Source organism: Rana temporaria, chromosome 10 (assembly GCF_905171775.1).
Source record: "Rana temporaria chromosome 10, aRanTem1.1, whole genome shotgun sequence".
Lineage (NCBI taxonomy): Eukaryota > Metazoa > Chordata > Amphibia > Anura > Ranidae > Rana > Rana temporaria.
The window spans coordinates 10,132,392-10,153,916 of NC_053498.1; the positions used below are offsets into that span (position 1 = coordinate 10,132,392).

A 21,525-nucleotide genomic window follows, 5' to 3' on the forward strand; every position below is an offset into this window, starting at 1 on the left:
AGTAGTAGAGTCGAGTAGAGACAGTAACGTAGAAGTAGAGTAGAGTAGAGACAGTACGTAGTGGTAGAGTAGAGTAGAGACAGTACGTAGTAGTAGAGTAGAGTAGAGTAGAGGCAGTAACGTAGTAGAGTAGAGACAGTAACGTAGTAGTAGAGTCGAGTAGAGACAGTAACGTAGTAGTAGAGTCGAGTAGAGACAGTAACGTAGTAGTAGAGTCGAGTAGAGACAGTAACGTAGTAGTAGAGTAGAGACAGTAACGTAGTAGTAGAGTAGAGTAGAGACAGTAACGTAGTAGTAGAGTCGAGTAGAGACAGTAACATAGTAGTAGAGTAGAGTAGAGACAGTAACGTAGTAGTAGAGTAGAGTAGAGACAGTAACGTAGTAGTAGAGTAGTAGAGGGGAAGTCCAAAGTTGGCCTTTAAATTACAGTATGTTGTTTTTTGTTGTTTTTTTATCTGGATGGAGTTCAAATTCAAACGAAGATTAGTCAGATCAGATACAAAGACATAAGTGGTGCCGTCATGGCTACAAAAATATCATGACTAAATGTTTAATAAAGGTGCACCTTTAAGTGTCCGAGGCCAAAGAAAGCACTTCAATACAAAAGCCGTACATAAATATTTTTATAAGCCGCGTTCATCAACATTTTTTTCCCAGCACTTAACACAAGAATAAACCTTCAATGATATTTAAGATCTGTTTAAACACGAGAAGCCCCGCCCCCTTTCATGAAGAGTATATAACTTCGCTCCCCTATGCTGAGTTATGACTGAGGAGCACCAGACTACTCAGAGGTAAGTCAAAGGTTCCATTGCTAGATAACGACTTCTATTTTAAGGTAATCTCTTTGCTCTCTGGGAATTAGGTAGATGAGATGGTGTGGGAACCTAGAGCTAGGAGTAGGCGATCGTTCTGCGTTCATATTGTTCTCTTTGTTATGGTAATATGATCCCTGTGGAGCATCGGATTGTTAGGTAGGCCGCTTCTGCAGACCGGGTGGTCACCACCTTCACCCTGGGCTTTGTAGTGCAGCAAAGTCTTTAGCCTCCTCCAGCCTAATGAGAACCTTCAGGGCCAAAGATAGCTGACATTCTTCTGTATGTGGTGGGTTGTGAGGTATGGTGGGTGCAAGGTGGATAAAGTTATTGGGCGCCAGACACTTCAAGGATGTAAAATAAATTTATTTCTCTTTATGCCTCGTACACACGGCCGGACTTTCCGAGAAAAAAAAGTCAGACGGGCCTTTTTTCTAGGAAAGTCCAGCCGTGTGTAGCCTCCATCTGGCTTTTTTTTGTCGAAAGTCTGACTACCTTAGATAGAGAACCTGTTGAGTCCTTGACTTGATAACCGCCTGATGTTTCTCGATTCTCCACCGTGCCCATTTGTTGAGACTACTCCGGTACTTGCTTCAGTTACTCACTGTGGTCCCCGGTAATAAGGTGGTTGGTCCCTTAGTGGCGTCAACTTCCCTTCTATCTCCGACCACGACAGGTTCTTCGGCCGGCAGAACCGCTACTTCTGGTTGGACTGCAAGTCGCAGTCCCAACCCTGCGCTGCCCTCTTACTTCTGGATAGGCCCTCAAACAGCCTGATGCCCCCCGGTATAGGCCCAATCTGAGGCCTAGCAGCCCGGGGCATGCAACACACGTCCACCCAGACAGCCGTCCTGGTGGCACAGAACATAGATCACCTGACTCCACCCAAATATATAGGTTCTCCCAGCAGGCCAAGGATTCAAGAAAACCCCTGCCCATTGGCTGAGATACCCCATATACTCCTAATCTGTCCTTGGGTTGCCCTTCTCATATCTAGTACCACCAAGTACCCGGCCACCTAGTGGTAGAAGAGAAAAGTGCAACCAGGCCAAACTTAGGGAAAAATCAACGGATCTCTAGCAATTGACAACTACTCTAAATTTGTGAGGAGCTCCCTGACTAAACTCCAGGGCGCTACATCAGGTAAAAGTCTGATTCAGAAATTGAAGTGCCACACCATTCCCGAAAGATATTTATTGATTGAGTGTAGTGGGTAATGCATTTTGGAGGCTGAAATTAGTGTTCAAATCAGCAGCTGAACAGCACTGTGTGCACACCTACGATCTAAATGACCACATTCCCCTGGATTTCCAGATTGTCAACCAAAAACTGGTGAAGGCAGTGATTTGTTCCCTGAAATGTGTTGGCCATTACACTCAATCAATTAAATTATTTCTGAATATATTACTATGTGTAGTGAAGTCATATATATATTGGAGTACGGTTAGATAATTGATATTTAGGTGTTAGTATGATGACTATAAATTATGTTGTTCCGCAGCAACACACCAGGATCTCCAGAGAGTGCATTTATTTGACTTCCAATACAGAATAAAGTCCAGATTCCACAGATGATACAAATCCAACAGAGTAATTCAAAGTCCCATCTGACTAGATCAGCTCTAGACCTGTGCCATACCCAGAGAATACACAGAGAATATTCTGATCACTTCTAGACCTGTGCCATATTCATACAGAGAATATACAGAGAATATTCACAGTGACAAGACTGACTGAATGCCAGCTTGAATGTCTCAAATACTGGTCTCACACTGGAGGGAGGGGTTCTTCCAGGTCAACCAAATGTTTCCCGGAATGAATACCCCTCAAGTCTAATTACCATCAATAAATACTTCCTTATGTATGTAAACAATTTACCCTTTGAGGTTACCAGGCCATCTCACACACCTAGGTAGTCTTAGATAAGATTAACACATCTAAGGGTCTTCAGCTGTCCCTTTGATATGTTAGAATTCAGCTGGCTTGGAGAGTTCAACTGAATTCCTGGTCAATATGGCAATGCAATACAATATATTGTGCAATACATATAACACAATATATTAAATACCTACACATATATATTAATATTACAACACCATGGTGTGGCGCTTCAGTCTCCAGATCAGAGTTTTCTCACTGGAAATATGACATTGGACCTGTCTAGGCAACTTTACAAAAAAGGACAGGGGAACCGCTCACCATATAAAAGCCTCAGAAAGTTATTTAAGTCCTCCATCCCCATAATAATCCATCCAATATGCAGACCAACCAACGCATTTCACTCTGTCAGGAACTTAATCATAAGCCATTCCTAATATCGAGCTCCTGGCTGAGCGAAACCCTTCCATTTAAATTTTTTCGTTCTACAACCTAATTACTCTAAGGGCCCGTTAACACTGGTGCACTTAAATACGCAGTATGTGTTTTTGAAAAAACGCATATTGTGTTTTTTACCACATTTTAATGCATTGCACTAAATTTCCACCATTTTCAATGTATTTTAATGTGTTTTTTATGCATTTTCTTACTGTAAAGAGCCACTTCCTAAATGGTTACAACCATACGAAGATTGGAGATTGCTACAATGTATATGATAATTTGTATACTACCCTATCCAGTATTTCAACACTTAACTGCATAATACGCTGATGTTTTATTTATAATCATAGGCGTGCGCACAGGGTGTGCCAAGTGTGCCTGGGCACACACCCTAATCACCCTGTGTGGTGCAGGTATACCCTGTTTAATCCCCTGATATTTCAGCAAAGCCCCCTAACGGGGCTCCTAAAAAGAAAAAGTAAAAACAATTATTAAAAAATAAAATTGGAAAAAATAATAAATTAAATAATAAAAATAAATAATGGCACAAACCACCATTCGTGTCCCATCTATTCATACAATTTTCCATGAGTCGCACATGATCAAACACCAAATACTTATTTCAATTCTTTCTCAGAGTTCCAGTGAGCCGACAACATGAAGACCATTCCTTTGCTGCTAGCCGGTAAGTTCTGTACAGTTTCTTACATATCACAAAATGTAGAAGGCTGGAAGACCTGAGACAATTCCTCTGTTCTCTTTTTCAGTTGTATTTGCCATATTTGGCCACGGATCTACTTTTTCAGGTAACAAATAGGAGAATATACCATAATTACCTGTAATAAATATTACTTATTATTTTTTTGGTAAGGCTGTTGAGAAATCTCTCTACAGAAGCTGTATGGGCAACTCCAAGCAAAGATAACTATCTATAGATATCTACAGGGTGGGCCATTTATATGGATACACCTTAATAAAATGGGAATGCTTGGTCATATTAACTTTCTGTTTGTGGCACATCAGTATATGTGAGGGGGAAACTTTTCAAGATGGGTGGCCATTTTGAAGTCGGCCATTTTGAATCCAACTTTTGTTTTTTCAATAGGAAGAGGGTCATGTGACACATCAAACTTATTGGGAATTTTACAAAAAAAAACAATGGTGTGCTCGGTTTTAACGTAACTTTATTCTTTCATGAGTTATTTACAAGTTTCTGACCACTTATAAAATTTGTTCAATGTGCTCTCCAGTGAAATGCGGCGAGTGCTACGCTGTGGGCTCTTGCTGAATGAAGCTAGGACAGCCACTGATGTTTCTTCATTAGACCACTTTCACACTGGATACGCCTATAGCGGAGCGTTAAAATCGCGGTAAAATAGCAGTGTTTTACCGCAAATTTACCACGATTTTAACACTCCGCTATAGGCGTATCCAGTGTGAAAGGGGTCTAATGAAGAAACATCAGTGGCTGTCCTAGCTTCATTCAGCAAGAGCCCACAGCGTAGCACTCGCCGCATGTCACTGGAGAGCACATTGAACACATTTTATAAGTGGTCAGAAACTTGTAAATAACTCATGAAAGTACACCATTGTTTTTCTTGTGAAATTCCCAATAAGTTTGATGTGTCACATGACCCTCTTCCTATTGAAAAAAACAAAAGTTGGATTCAAAATGGCCGACTTCAAAATGGCCGCCATGGTCACCACTCATCTTGAAAAGTTTCCCCCCTCACATATACTAATGTGCCACAGACAGGAAGTTAATATCACCAACCATTCCCATTTTATTAAGGTGTATCCATATAAATGGCCCACCCTGTATATTTATATTTATCAACATCAAATATTTATCGCCTGACAATTATTGTATGTCTGTCAGCCACCATGGATGTATTATTATTATTATTATTATTATTATTATTATTATTATTATGATCATCATTTAAAGCTGTGGAGGCAACTCCATGCAAAGATATCTGTCTATAAATATATATTTACAGTATGTATATCAACATGAAATATTTATTGCCTGACAACTATTGTATGTCTGTCAGCTACTACTGATGTATTATTATTATTATTATTATTATTATTATTATTATTATTATTATTATTATTATTAAAATATTATATTGTCATTGTTAATATTATTATTATTATTATCATTTAAAGTTGTCGGGGCAACTCCAAGCAAAGATATCTATCTATAAATATATATTTATATCTATCAACATCAAATATTTACTGCCTGACAACTATTGTATGTCTGTCAGCTATTACTGATTTATTATTATTAGCAATATTATAATATTACAGTGTTATTGTTATTAATATGATTATTATTATTATTATTATTATTATTATTATTATTATTATTATTATTATTATTATTATTATTATTATTTAAAGCTGTAGGGGCAACTACAAGCAAAGATAACTATCTATAGATATCTATATTTTTATTTATCAACATCAAATATTTATTGCCTGACAATTATTGTATGTCTGTCAGCCACCATGGATGTATTATTATTATTATTATTATTATTACTATCATTATTATTATTATTATTATTATTATTATTATTATTATCATCATCATTTAATGCTGTGGAGGCAACTCCATGCAAATATATCTGTCTATAAATATATATTTACAGTATATATATCAACATGAAATATTTATTGCCTGACAACTATTGTATGTCTATCAGCTACTACTGATGTATTATTATTATTATTATTATTATTATTATTATTATTAATATTAAAATATTAAATTGTCATTGTTAATATTATTATTATTATCATTTAAAGTTGTCGGGGCAACTCCAAGCAAAGATATCTATCTATAAATATATATTTATATCTATCAACATCAAATATTTACTGCCTGACAACTATTGTATGTCTGTCAGCTATTACCGATTTATTATTATTATTAGTAATATTATAATATTACAGTGTTATTGTTATTAATATTATTATTATTATTAATATTATTATTATTATTATTATTATTATTATTATTATTATTTAAAGCTGTAGGGGCAACTCCAAGCAAAGATATCTATCTATAAATATATATTTATATCTTTCCACAAAAGAAATTTGTTCAGGGCTTGCAGAAAATGTACAGTATATGGTGTGTCACTCTCTTTGTCTTCTTCTGTAGTACCCTTCTTCTGGCGCCGACCCGTTACCAATGCAATTGATGGTAGGTGACATATATATCATTTGGGACAGAGGGAGAACCTCTATCAAATTAATACTAAAAGGGGTTAAGTGTGTCCTAGGGATGTGTTCTAAATGTAGGGGGGATGGGCTTTGTGTGACACGACACCGATCACCGCTCCCGATTAACAGGGAGCCGTGATTAGTGTCCTGTCAATAGGCAGAATGGGGGAAAGGCTTGTTTACATCTCAGTGAGACGATCGCGGGATTCCTGGTGGACATTGAGTCTCACGGAGTTTGCGCGAGCCCACAATGCCGCATCTTAAAGGGGATGTACATATGTCCACAGTGTCGATCCTGACCTCCTTGGGGCCCTAAGCGAAATGACATGTCACATTAAAGTTGAGGAGCAGGGGGGGGCTGCCGACGGTGACATGTCACATTAAAGTTGAGAAGCGGGGGGTGGGGGGGTGGTGTTCTGCTGCCGTACATGACATCTTACATTAAAGGGAGAAGCGGGAGGTGCTGTGGGTTGTGGGGGCCAAAAATTACTTCTCACTCACCAGACGGGGCCTCTAGTCATTTCGGGGGCCCTCCGCAGCTTTGCGGGGGCCCTAAGAGGCTTGCATAGTGAGCCTATAGGGCGGATCGGCCCTGTATGTCCATATGCCCAGCCGTGCCATATGCCCAGCCGTGCCATTCTGCCGACGTATATCGTCGTGCAGTGGTCAGCAAGTGGTTAAAGGTGGAATTCTGAACACCACTGCGAGGGTTGTATTCCTACTAACCATCAACGATAAATTGGTTTTAGTAATTGCTCCCCAAGACCTGAAAAAAAAACAGATAAAGAAAGGTAGAAAGATAAAAGGTTGAGAAAGGCTTCTATAGACCCTTCTACACCCTTCTATACAAGCTGCCTGTCCAGTGATAATGCACTTCTATCTTCCAACTCCAATAGAAACTGTAGAGTTAGGCTTACCTTGGAGGTCTCTCGCCATCTACCTATTGTTTTGTAAAGCTTTTAAAGTGATTGTAAAGAAATTGTTTTTTTTGCACAGAGCTGCCCTGATCCTTCTCTTCTAGGGTCCCCTGCTGGTGCTCCTGGCTCTTACCCCCGTCCAAATGCCCCTATAACAAGCCGTTTGCTACACATTGACACGCACAATGTAGCTTGGCCCCGCTCTCTCCTCACAGACTTTGATTGACAGCAGCTGGAGCCAATGGCTCTTACTGCTGCCTCCATGTCCCAGTGAGGAAAGAGAGAGGAGAGAGCTGCTGCTCACAGGCACAGCAATGGATCGAGATCGGGCTCAGGTTCAACTTCTTTAAAACTTTTTACAGTATATGTTGTGTTAACTCAATTATCTCAATTTTCCTGTAGATCCAGCCCAACAGCAACAGCAGAATTCATATGGTAGGTAAAAATTATTTTATACTGTATATAGAATATGTAGGTATATCCTTTTTTAAGATCTTTTTCTTTATTTGCTTATCTACCTATGCAGTACAGGTTTGTTAGGCTAGGGTGCAAATTGAATTACTTATTATAGGCATTAATACAGTGCTTTACAGACTAGACATTCCCATCCAGGGTGCGGACTGACCATTCGGGCACTCGGGCACTGCCCATTTGCAGCCTCACTGTGCCTATCTGCATGCCTCACTTTGCTCATCTGCATGCCTCACTGTGCCCATCTCCCTGCCTCACTGTGTCCATCTGCAAATTCATGTACCTGATCTCCAGAACACCGGCGCTGTGACAGCGCTGGGAGATCAGGTACATCAGGCTGCAGATGGGCACAGTGAGGCAGGGAGAGGGGAGCTTTTTCAGCACAAAAAAATGTGCTGAAAAACTTGTCTTAGACTCGAGTATATACAGTATAAAGTAAGTAAATCATGGAAGGCTTTAACCACTTCCAGACCGCCGCATGTACATTTATTTTGGCAGAATGGCACGTACAGGCACATTGCCGTACCTGTACGTCCCTGCCTAGACGTGGGTCGGGGGTCCGATCGTGACCCCCCCCCCGCCGCTACATGTGATCCGGGACGAGGGGGCGGCTATTCGTTTATAGCCGCTCCGTCGCGATCGCTCCCCGGAGCTGAAGAACGGGGAGAGCCGTATGTAAACACGGCTTCCCCGTGCTTCACTGTGGCGGCGGCATCGATCGAGTCATCCCTTTTATGGGGAGACTCGATCGATGATGTCAGTCCTACAGCCACAGTTGTAAACAGTTGTAAACACACACTAGGTGAAACCTAACTCCTACAGCGCTCCCTGTGGTTAACTCCCAAACTGCAACTGTCATTTTCACAATAAACAATGCAATTTAAATGCATTTTTTTCTGTGAAAATGACAACGGTCCCAAAAGAAGAAGAATTAATAAAAATGCAATAAAAATATCCCCTATTGTGTAAACGCTATACATTTTGCGCAAACCAACCGATAAAGGCTTATTGCGATTTTTTTTACCAAAAATATGTAGGCCTAAACTGAGGAAAAAAAAATGTTTATATATATTTTTGGGGGATATTTATTATAGCAAAAAGTAAAAAATATTGCATTTTTTTCAAAATTGTCGCTCTATTTTTGTTTATAGCGCAAAAAATAAAAACCACAGAGGTGATCAAATACCACCAAAAGAAAGCTCTATTTGTGGGAAAAAAGGACGCCAATTTTGTTTGGGAGCCACGTCGCACGACCGCGCAATTGTCTGTTAAAGCGACGCAGTGCCGAATTGTAAAAACCGCTTGGGTCATTTATCAGCATATTGGTCCGGTCCTTAAGTGGTTAAAATGTATACCCCCCCCCCCCCCCCATTATATGTAAAGAAATGGTAGGTGTCCTCCGACCATTTTTTTTTTTTTTACTTTGTGGATATTCAATCAGTTTTAACAAATCTCCCAACAATTTCACAATATGTGGTGTGTTCTGCAGAGTGTATCACTTGGAATTCTAATGACCACCCAATTACTGTTGTCCTAAACTGATCTATTACTTTTTTTTTCTTTTGGTAGAATCCTTAGAACAGGACCAGCAGGTTTCATATGAAAATGATGGTAGGCAAAAAACAATTATTTTTATATATATTAATATGTATATTCTTTAGTTCATTTTGTACATTGAAATTTTGTATTTGAAAATCAATGTATATGAATGAAGCCTTTTTAACCCTCAGGAGTTAGTTAAATCCATTGCTCCTTTAAAACAACCAAAAAACCCCTCTTATTTCCATACTGACTACAATACATTCAGTTGAGATGCCAACATGTTGGCCGAAATCTTCAACTTTTTTCCGAAATTTCAAGGAAATTAAAACTCAATTTCAATTATTCTTATAAGCAACGTAGCCATGATTCAAACATTTTTGTGCTCAGTTTTATGACTGGTATAGATACTTTGGGCCAGATTTACATAGAAATGCGTTACGCTGCGTAACCTATCCCATTTACGTTACACCGCCGCAAGTTTACAGCGTAAGTGCTTGATTCACAAAGCACTTACCTGTAAACTTGCGGCGGCGTAGCGTAAATCCGCCCGGCGCAAGCCCGCCTAATTCAAATGGGGCGGGGACCATTTAAATTAGGCACGTTCCCGCGCTGAATGTACTGCGCATGCTCCGTCCCTAAAATTTCCCTGACGTGCATTGCGCTAAATGACGTCGCAAGGACGTCATTGGTTTCGACGTTACCGTAAATGGCGTCCAGCGCCATTCACGGACGACTTACTCAAACAACGTGAAATTTCAAATGGGGGAACGACGGCCATACTTAACATTGGCTAGACCACCTAGAGGGCAGCTTTAGTTTTACGCGGCGTATATCACTACGGAAACAACGTAAATTTACAGCGACGGGCAAAGCGGACGTTCGTGAATCGGCGTAACTAGTCATTTGCATATTCTACGCCGACCGCAATGGAATCGCCACCTAGCGGCCGACCTAGAATTGCAGCCTAAGATCCGACGGTGTAAGTCACTTACACCTGTCGGATCTTAGGGCTATCTATGCGTAACCTGATTCTATGAATCAGCCGCATAGATACGACAATCGTATCTCAGAGATACGACGGCGTATCAGGAGATACGCCGTCGTATCTCTTTTGTGAATCTGGCCCTATAATTAGAATTTTATTAATACTGACCGATTTTTTTTTTTTTTCCCCCCAGACAATATTCTTTATCCATTTGGGGAAGAGCAGGGTGACAAAATGACCCCAGTAGGAGATGATGGCTGCTCTGAACAAGAACATCTCGACGAAGAGTTTAAATTCTTTGGGAAATCTTACAAATGTCTGTATGTAAGTACAGCTTTATTTAAAGTGAAACTGTCTCATAATAAATAATTTCCAGGCAGATATAAAAGATACACATGCGTGCAGTTCTGTATTAATTCATAAATCATTAAAGCGGAGTTCCACCCAAAAATGTAACTTCCGCTTTAAGAGAAAGTGACCCTCCTGACATGGTACATTTGGCATGTAATTTTTTGGGGGAGGGAGTGGAAACCCACTTTTTTTGCTCCCACTATCTTCCGGGGCACCGCGGTACCGGAAGGAAGTTCACCTCTCCCCCCCCCCTCTCGGCAATCATCTGGGACACGTCACAGGTCCCATATGATTGCCCGGCCAGTTACAGTGCGCAGCGCGGCTCGTGCATGCGCAGTGCGTGCCTGACTGTTAAGCCACAGCCGGGCACCGACAGTAGTGATGCCGAGACCGCGGAGAGGAGGAGACGAGGCGGGGCTTCGTACGCACCCATCGCTGGACCCTGGGACAGGTAAGTGTCCGATTATTAAAAGTCAGCAGCTGCAGTATTTGTAGCTGCTGACTTTTATTTGCATTTTTTAAGTCGCAATGCTGCTTTAAATGTATATTTTTTTAATGCATCTAGAAGAAATGCTAGATTTGGCATTAGTCTCTTACAATCCCCTGTAAAGCAACACTCAGGATTGGGAGGTGGGCGTGGGGCAGGACTGGGAGAAAATTAGGTGTGCTGCATGCAAATATGCTTAGAAGCAGAAAATTGACAGTGAACAGGAAGATTGCCCCATCACTCTGCTGCTGCTCATTCATAGTCCAGTCAATGGCATCAGACCGTTGGAGAATAGGTAAGCATTTCTGATTTGAGTTCCACATCAACTGTATCAAGGAAATAACACCTTTCCCCCCTCCCTCTCGGCAATCATCTGGGACACGTCTCAGGTCCCAGATGATTGCCTGGCCAGTTGCAGTGCGCAGCGCAGCTTGTGCAAGCCACAGCCGGGCACCGACAGTAGTAATGCCGGCACCGCGGAGAGGAGGAGGAGATGAGCGGGGCTTCGTACGCACCCATCGCTGGACCCTGGGACAGGTAAGTGTCCGATTATTAAAAGTCAGCAGCTGCATTATTTGTAGCGGCTGACTTTTATTTAATAAAATTAAGTCGTAATGCTGCTTTAAATGTATATTTTTTTAATGCATCTAGAAGAAATGCTAGATTTGGCATTAGTCTCTTACAATCCCCTGTAAAGCAACACTCAGGATTGGGAGGTGGGCGTGGGGCAGGACTGGGAGAAAATTAGGTGTGCTGCATGCAAATATGCTTAGAAGCAGAAAATTGACAGTGAACAGGAAGATTGCCCCATCACTCTGCTGCTGCTCATTCATAGTCCAGTCAATGGCATCAGACCGTTGGAGAATAGGTAAGCATTTCTGATTTGAGTTCCACATCAACTGTATCAAGGAAATAACACCTTTCCCCCCTCCCTCTCGGCAATCATCTGGGACACGTCTCAGGTCCCAGATGATTGCCTGGCCAGTTGCAGTGCGCAGCGCAGCTTGTGCAAGCCACAGCCGGGCACCGACAGTAGTAATGCCGGCACCGCGGAGAGGAGGAGGAGATGAGCGGGGCTTCGTACGCACCCATCGCTGGACCCTGGGACAGGTAAGTGTCCGATTATTAAAAGTCAGCAGCTGCATTATTTGTAGCGGCTGACTTTTATTTAATAAAATTAAGTCGTAATGCCGCTTTAAATGTATTTTTTTTTAATGCATCTAGAAGAAATGCTAGATTTGGAATTAGTCTCTTAAAATCCCCTCTAAAGCAACACTCAGGATTGGGAGGGGGCGGGGGCAGGACTGGGAGAAAATTAGGTGTGCTGCATGCAAATATGCTTAGAAGCAGAAAATTGACAGTGAACAGGAAGATTGCCCCATCACTCTGCTGCTGCTCATTCATAGTCCAGTCAATGGCATCAGACCGTTGGAGAATAGGTAAGCATTTCTGATTTGAGTTCCACATCAACTGTATCAAGGAAATAACACCTCTCCCCCCTCCCTCTCGGCAATCATCTGGGACACGTCACAGGTCCCAGATGATTGCCTGGCCAGTCGCAGTGCGCAGCTTGTGCAAGCCACAGCCGGGCGCCGACAGTAGTAATGCCGGCACCGCGGAGAGGAGGAGGAGACGAGCGGGGCTTCGTACGCACCCATCGCTGGACTCTGGGACAGGTAAGTGTCCGATTATTAAAAGTCAGCAGCTGCAGTATTTGTAGCTGCTGACTTTTATAAAAAAAAATTAAGTCGTAATGCCGCTTTAAATGTATTTTTTTTAATGCATCTAGAAGAAATACTAGATTTGGCATTAGTCTCTTACAATCCCCTCTAAAGCAACACTCAGGATTGGGAGGGGGCGGGGGGCAGGATTGGGAGAAAATTAGGTGTGCTGCATGCAAATATGCTTAGAAGCAGAAAATTGACAGTGAGCAGGAAGATTCCCCAATCATTCTGCTGCTGCTCCTTCATAGTCCAGTCAATGGCATCAGACCGTTGGAGAATAGGTGAGCATTTCTGCCTTGAGTTCCACATCAACTGTGTAGGACTCGGCCTATTTTCCTATTTCGGCTATTTTCGGGAAGCGTGACGCCCCGTAGCCGGCCGTCAATCATGTTCCCCTCTGCATAGGAACGCCTACTCCCCGCGGGGAGTCTGAAACGTAACTAATGGATTAAACTGTGAGTACGGCGCAAAAGAATAAAATAAAGGCATACTGTAGCTCGCGCTAGTATGCTGGATGGCATGGTAGAAATTATTATTATTTTTTTTAGGGTGAACCACCGCTTTAAGCTTTGCGGCACCTTCCTCTACTTTAAGTAGTGGATAGGTCTCCTTTGAGGTTACCTGGCAGTCCCTCAAGGTGGGCACACTCAGCAAGCTGGCCTAGGCTGGAATTCTGACATAGCAAGCATTCTCCATCCTACAGTGCCATGCAGGTTCCTCCCTACTGGGCACATTTAATTGATAAGCTTTTCTTTTACAGGTGTGCAACAATGGCGTGATCTCCTTCAATACTGCGGTGTCACAATACACACCCGATGCATTCCCTTTGACAGATGGGCAGGTCTTTATCACACCATTCTGGGGGGATGTAGATAATGAATTGGGAGGAGATGTATGGTACAGAGAGACCAAAGACCCCGCCACTCTGCAAAAGATCACATCCGATATGGCCAAACATCTCCCACACCTTCATTATGCTGCAAAGTGGGCCTACATCGTCACCTGGCATGACGTGGTCTTTTATGGGGCAGCTGTTAAGAAGGTAAGTGTCCCCTAACGGCATTTGTAATTTTCTCTACACTGGCTACAACTGCACACAAAAAAATGCCTTCACTGAATGATATAGGTCTTAAACTATATACGAACCTACTATCTCAACCATACAATGCATCAGTGTTGACTTGTGTGGAATGTGCTCTGTTTGGGATGTCCTGATTCTAATGACAGACAACTGGATCTTAAAACATGGGTTGGGTTGAGTTGGGTTGGGTTGGGTTAGGTTGGGTTGAGTTGGGTTGGGTTGGGTTGGGTTGAGTTGGGTTGGGTTGAGTTGGTTTGGGCTTACCCAGATAGCAAGGATATCTTACCACAAATTTGTGGCAGTGTTGAATTGTAAGTCTGTTAACTTGCTGCACGTTTTCACTGGCAAGTTGTACACTTGCAGAGCACTTAAAGCACAAGTTCTAGTTGACACTTTTCCAATTTGTAGCAAATTTGTGTGGCAGGTCTATAGCAAGAGGAAAGTTGCAGTGGCGAGTCTACAGCAAGAGCTCTGCAGGTCTACAGCATGAGAATTCAGCCACAGTGACCCCCTGTGGTGGGATGAGTATTGCACAACATAACTGAACCAGAACTTGCAGCAGACTTGCAGAATGTTTGCAAGTTGATCTGGAGTCATGCAATGCAGACTTGCTGCAATTGTGTAACAAATTTATGAAGCCTGACAAGTCTAGCAATAGCTTAGCAAGTCATTTTAAAACTTGCAGCACAATTGCTTGCTATCTGGGTATTTACAAATGGATATACGTAGATTCTATTTACAAATTAAGAGTATACATAATGTATAGTCTAATTGCCTACTGGCAGGGCTTTTTTTCAGCGGGAATGCGGGGGAACGCAGTTCTGGCACCTCCAGAACTGAATATATGTATAGGCAAGGGGTGCTGGAGGATCTATTAATGCTGGTGGTGGGGAATGTGTTGTTGCTGGAGGGAATCTATTTGCTGAGGATGGGGGATCTATTGTTGCTGGGTGAGTCTTATGTTGCTAGGAGGGATTTAATGTTAAAGAAGGGGTCTTTGTTGCTGGCTACTGAAGGGTCTATTAATGCTGGCTACTAGGGAATCTATTGTTGCTGGAGGGGACTTATTTTTGCTGGGGGGGGGGGTATTGTTGCTGTGGAGGTCTGTTGTTGCCATTGGGGTTGTATTGTTGATGGGGTGGGTCTTATGTTGCAGGGGGTCAATCATTGCTGGAGGAGGGATCTACTGTTGAGGGAAGGGTCTAGTATTTCTGGCTGCTGGAGGGTCTATTGATGCTGGCTGTTAGGAGTGTATTGTCACTGGGGTGTGCATTGTTGCTAAATTAATTTTACTGATTTTCTTGTTATCATTAACAAATTCCATATCAAATAGTTAGCACTATAAAATGATACTTTCTTTGGGACAGTCCTTTTCGTTATTGATATTTGTATTATTTATCACTGAACATTGTGTCCCTAAAAACGAATCCATACTGGGTGTCAAATTTACTATTTTATTTTATCTATAACTTATCAATTACTGTGAGTTTTAGATATCCTTTTTTAGCAAGGGATCCCTGAGTTTATTTTAGGGATCCTCTGCGGTAAGAAGGTTGAAAGGCTATATTGTAGAATAGAATTTATATAATCTATACAATATATTTTGGTGTTCTTGTCATGCAGAGAAACACATTCCAGGCTGTCCTTACCAGCGATGGATACCAGTATTTCGTCATCCTGAATTACAAGAAGATCCAGTGGACAACTGGAACTGCCAGTGAAGGAGACCCCAACACCGGTTTGGGTGGCACCCCAGCTCAGGTATCACCTAATTAGTTACCATATCAGTACAAATTTAAAAAAAAACATTCAAGACAGAATTTACAATTCTAATAAATCTAAAACTCTGTAAGCATGGTCAGAAAATTTTATAAAAGGAATGTACAGTTGTTTGTATATTCTTTCTTTGTCGCTAATATATACAATTCTTTTGCTATATGAATCTGAAATATAGGCTTTGAAAATGTTTTATTCTTGTTTCCATCCAGCAGGCAGAGCACTGGCTCCCTTTTCAGATGTTTTCTGATCCTAATATAGCATCTCTATTGAAAAGAATATCTGGTGCCTACTGAGCTCAATAGCTCAGGCTACTATTTACATGCAAGCAAAACAGATTCAGCGCAGTGACTTATTTCCCTCTGTTTCAGATGGGGACCTTCAGATTTTTTTCAGTATAATACTAACAGCGGGCCAGATCCTCATAGCGAGTACGCCGGAGTATCTACTGATACGCCGGCGTACTTTCAAATTACCCCCGTCGTATCTTTAGTTTGAATCCTCAAACAAAGATACGACGGCATCTGGGTTAGATCCGACAGGCGTACGCCTTCGGATCGTAGATGCAATACTTCGGCGTCCGCTGGGTGGAGTTTGCGTCGTTTTCCGCGTCGGGTATGCAAATGAGCTTTTTCTGACGATCCACGAACGTACGCGCGGCCGCCGCATTCTCTTACGTCGTCTCTAGTCGGCTTTTTCCGGCGTATAGTTAAAGCTGCTATTTTGCGGCGTATAGATAGACTTGCCATGTAAAATATGGCCGTCGTTCCCGCATCGAAATTTAAATTATTTTTTTTTTTTTTGCGTAAGTCATCCGTGAATAGGGATGGACGTAAGTCACGTCTAAGTTAAAAAAATTACGTCGTTGCGACATCATTTCACGCAAACCACGGCGGGAAATTTCGAAACGGAGCATGCGCAGTTCAATCGGCGCGGGGGACGCGCTTCATTTAAATTAATCACGCCCCCCTAATCACCGATTTGAATTCCACCGCCAGAAATACACTACGCCGCCGTAACTTACGGCGCAAAATCTTCCTGGATTCGACTTAAAGCCAGGTAAGATACGGCGGCGTAGCGTATCTCTGATACGCTGCGCCTATCTAAATGTATGTGAATCTGGCCCAGCATCTCTATTTAAAAAAAAAATATCTGTTTCTCACAGAGCTCAAGTTATAATTTACACATAAGCAAAACTGAACAATTTCAGCTGAACAGTTTAAAGCAGTGACTCCTCTCCCTCTATTTCTGATTGGAATCTTTAGATACTTTCCTAACTACTATCAGCATCTCTATTGAATAACAAGTTGCCTACAGAGCTCAATAGCCCAAGCTACATTTTACACACAAGAAAATACAAGTGATTTTAACAAAATGATTAGGAGTGGCGACTTTTCTCTCTTTCCTTGCCTTCTATTTTTCTAATGGGCGACAGGTTTTGTGTAAAAAAGTTATCCAAATAAATAAAAAAATTGCCAGTTAAAAAATATGGAGAAATTAAAATGAATTTAATTTAAATTTGCAATTATTGCAATTATTATTTATAAGTCAATTGCGTGTCCTTTTCCCAGGCTGGCTTTAACAGCGGCGATAATACAAACTACTTCAACATCCCTGGATCCCAAACCAGCCAAGTGCTGAGAATCGCAACCACATCCAATGTGAACCACCGCGGACGCTGGATATTCCAAGTAGATCAATTCAAGGCTCCAGGAGGCTGCATCTTTCAAGGTATTTGGGAAATTTAGTAAAAGAGAGAATAGCTGGCCATGTGGTATTTTTGGGCATAATTGATTTTTTTTTTATTATTATTTATTTTATTTATTTATTTTTTTATATATATTATAATATGTTTAGAGCTAACACATTTTTATTTTGTTAATTTTTTTATTTTATTTCAGTCAGATTAGTTTTCATCCTTAGTTAGATTACATGAGGATATTTCAAATTGACCATTTACAGTTAACAAGTCGTGAGTGTAAGGCTACTATTCCGGGTTCCCTGAAACTCTTCAGTACTATGCTGTGAATAGCATAAAAAGCCTCTAGCATAAATAGACCATAATAGCAGGATTTCAGATTACATACTTACAGCTGAATGACTCAGAGGAGGTACACACTTTTGTATCTGAAAAGCCCAATATTGCTCTGCAAATAAAATATATCATGGAAGCACCCCATTAATCAAAACTTACCGTATTTGCCGGCGTATAAGACGACCCCCTAATTTTCCAGCTAAAATGTTGGTTTTGGTATATACTCACCGTATAAGACGACCCCCTTCCTACTAGTCATGCCTCGCCTCACCTCACTGTGCCATTACATGCCAGACTGTGCCACCATTACATGCCTCACTGTGCCATTACATGCCTCACTGTGCCACCGTTACACAACTCACTGTGCCACTGTCACATGCCTCACTGTGCCATTGTTACATGCCTCACTGTGCCATTGTTACATGCCTCACTGTGCCATTGTTACATGCCTCACTGTGCCAATGATACATGCCTCACTGTGCCGCTGATACATGCCTCACTGTGCCGCTAATACATGCCTCACTGTCTCGTTGATACATGCCTCACTGTGTCACTGCATGTCTCGATCCCTTACCTTATCCCTGACATGCTGAATCTCAGACCGCGGCCGTCCATTTTCAAAAGCCGCGCCTCCTCCTTCTGCTGTTCCGTGATAGGCGGAACACTCAGCTTCCCAGGAGGCACTGTGTTCAGTGTTCTGCCTATCACGGATGCCCTCTTGTCCTCGGATAGGCGGAACGCTGAAAACAGTGCCTCCTGGGAAGCTGTGTGTTCTGCCTATCACGGAACAGCAGAAGGAGGAGGCGCGGCTTTTGAAAATGGACGGCCGCAGTTAGCTTACCAGCGTATAAGACGACCCCCAACTTTTAAGAAAAATTTCAGGGGTTAAAAAGTCATCTTATACGCCGGAAAATACGGTATTTGTATTTCAGTCAGATTTTTTTTCTTTTAGCTAGATTACATGAAATCATATTAGACCACTTTCAGTAAGGCTACTACACAAAATTTTCTTGAACCTCATTTAGTACTACGCTGTGAATGGCTTAAATAGCCTCTACCCCAGGGGTGTCAAACTTAATTTCATTGTGGGCCGCATCAGCAATTTGATTACCCTCAAAGGGGCCGGTTGTGTCCGTAAGATTAGATGTCCAGAGCATCCCCTCCCCTTACATTAGAGCCGCACGATTAATCGCGGAGAGAATCGCGATCTCGATTCTCCCCGCCCGCGATCTCCCTGCGATGACCCGCGATTCTTCTGTGTCACTGCCGGTTCCACGTAACCAGTGTGGAACACAAATGGCGCCGATATCGGAACCGACGTCAGCAGCCTGCGCCGCTGGATGGATGCCTGGGCTTCTCTCACAGTTCTGTACAACTGTAGTGTGTATCCATGTGCCACCCAGTGGTTGCCGGCGGTGCTGCTTCTGATGTATTAATCTTTCTCACAGTTCTGTACAACTGTGTGTATCCATGCGCCACCCAATGGTTGCTGGCGGTACTGCTTCTGATGTATAAAAAAGAGACCAGTGATATGTCTATAATGTTAAAGACCATATAACTCCTATGAAAAAAGCTTTTTTCATAGGAGTTATATGGTCTTTAACATTGTAGACATATCACTGGTCTCTTTTTTATATATTCATATTTTCCGATAAATCACAGGTTTATTTATTTATTTGGGGGGGGGGTTCTGGCATTCAGTTTTTGAGAATCGTGAGAGAATCGTGATCTTTAGTCTAAGCAAAAGAATCGTGATTCTCATTTTGACCAGAATCGTGCAGCTCTACCTTACATTAGATGTTAAGAGCCCCCCCCCCCACCATCAGAAGTTAAGTCCCTCACTCTCCCTTACATCACAGTGCACCCCCCTTTCCTTATGCTGCTGCTGGGAAGAAGCTAGATGCATTGCTTTAAAGCAGAAAGTAAGGGTCTGGAGGAGGCCCAGAGGAGGACTGGAGATCTCCTGCAGCTGCAAAGTGCACAGTCTATTTGCCCTTAGTAAATCGACCCCTAGGTCTCCTTCCCCATATTGCTGTAGCTCAGCACCTGGTTACACCTGGAATTCTAATTTAAGATAAGGTCAGGTGTATCGAGAACCAATAAACTATGCTGTATAAGGTTTGATTGTAACATACTCCGGCCCCGGCCTTTATTTCTACTTTAAGTTATTGGTCGCTGACCACATTCTTTATACATTTTGCAGCCAATTTTGCCAGCGAAGGAGTGCCATTCTGGAAAGACTCCATCTGCAGCAGCAAGTGTCTTTGCCAGGACAACAAAGTTACCTGTGTGGCCCAGGTCTGCCCCGCACACAGCACCTGCGAGTTGATGGGATCCTTCTACACCTGTAAAACCCAAGTACAGGTACCAGAACCCGAACCAGAACCCAAACCCGAACCCGAACCAGCAAAGACCTGTGTCTGAGAACAGCCATGTCCCTTGGATCTTGGCCGAATCCACCTAAAATTTACAACTTGATCAAATCTCACTTGTGCAATACAGAAGGTCGTAAATTGAGCTTCGTAAAAGGAAACGTCCAACGTTAAGGCAATCAGTCACATAGTGCAATGGAGAAGGAGAAGCCTCTGATGCAAGCTGCAGAATCCCAAGCTACATACCGGTTCCTGTGACCTGGGGTGGAGCTGGACAGGTTTACCAACATTCCCTGAAATCATTTATGGAAAAGTAGCTTCTACCTGAGGCTTCTCCTACCTGATTGGTTCTTTCAAAAACCTTCATTGTTCTGTATAATTTAATCTTCATAAATCTGAAATCTGATCGGTTTATGTTAGCTATTCTTGCAATTGTTTGCTTTGCTTTCATTAAATATAATAAATTGAAATCATTTAGATCAACCGTTGAGATGTCATTAGTTCTTCTTATTGCCAGGTTCACGGCAAGTGAATGTATCATGGGAAATATAGATACAGGTCTGAATTTAATGGAATACTCTGAATAGTATGTTTTAAATCCCTTAAAGGGTAAGTTCACCTTTACAGAAAAATCAGTGAGGTGAACTCGGGGCCGATCCTAGGCAGGGTGCACAGGGTGCATTGCACCCAGGCGCCTGCAGAGGTGGGGGCGCCGAACATCTAACAGACTCTCTAACAGAAGCCCTCTCTGTGTCCATCACAGAGGCTCCCCCTCCAGGTCCCAATAAAGTACTCTGCTTCTGTTCCTGTATTTTGTTTATTGTTAAGAGATCATAGTTACATAGGGCCATATTCTTATACATCTAAGGCGGCGGAACGTATGTACTTTACGTTACTCCGCCACAAGTTTAAGTGGCAAGTGCCTGATTCACAAACCACTTACCTGTAAACTTGCGGCGGCGTCGCGTAAAGTCCACCCGCGTAAGCCATCCTAATTCAAATGACCCTGGCAGGGGGCGTGGATCATTTAAATTAGGCGGGCTCCCGCGCCGATCGTAATGCGCATGCTCCGTCGGGTAAATTACCCGACGTGCATTGCGCTAAATGACGTCTCACGGACGTCATTTGTTTTGACTGTAACGTAAATGGCGTCCAGCGCCATTCACGGACGACTTAAGCAAACGACGTTAAATTTTGAAATTTCGATGCGGGATCGACGGCCATACTTAACATTGAGTACGCCACCTAGGGGGCATCTTTATCTTTACGCCGCGTATCGCTTACGGAAACAACGTTAAAACACTACGGCGGGCAAGCGTACGTTAGAGAATCGGCATGACTAGTCATTTGCATATTCTACGCTGACCGCCACCTATCGGTCAGCGTAAATATTGCAGCCTAAGATACAACGGT

General features: G+C 42.3%; 1 protein-coding gene across 1 annotated transcript; it reads left to right on the forward strand.

Annotated features, from left to right (window-relative positions):
• Positions 1 to 734: 734 nt before the first annotated feature.
• LOC120916293 (alpha-tectorin-like) lies at positions 735 to 20,295 on the forward strand. Its single transcript, XM_040327182.1, has 11 exons — positions 735 to 794; positions 3,772 to 3,819; positions 3,902 to 3,940; positions 6,310 to 6,351; positions 7,691 to 7,723; positions 9,329 to 9,370; positions 10,480 to 10,610; positions 13,609 to 13,890; positions 15,553 to 15,690; positions 17,277 to 17,436; positions 19,944 to 20,295. Exons 2-11 carry the CDS (start codon positions 3,792 to 3,794, stop codon positions 20,162 to 20,164), a joined length of 1,116 nt encoding a protein of 371 aa, XP_040183116.1. The 5' UTR covers positions 735 to 794; positions 3,772 to 3,791; the 3' UTR covers positions 20,165 to 20,295.
• Positions 20,296 to 21,525: the final 1,230 nt, after the last annotated feature.

Bases quoted from the DNA above. Each gene is read 5' to 3' on its own strand.
- LOC120916293 (XM_040327182.1), top strand. From the start codon at position 3,792: ATGAAGACCATTCCTTTGCTGCTAGCCG. The intron at 3,941-6,309 runs GTAACAAATAGG...CTTCTTCTGTAG, and splicing joins CCACGGATCTACTTTTTCAG to TACCCTTCTTCTGGCGCCGA. The intron at 7,724-9,328 runs GTAGGTAAAAAT...TTCTTTTGGTAG, and splicing joins GCAACAGCAGAATTCATATG to AATCCTTAGAACAGGACCAG.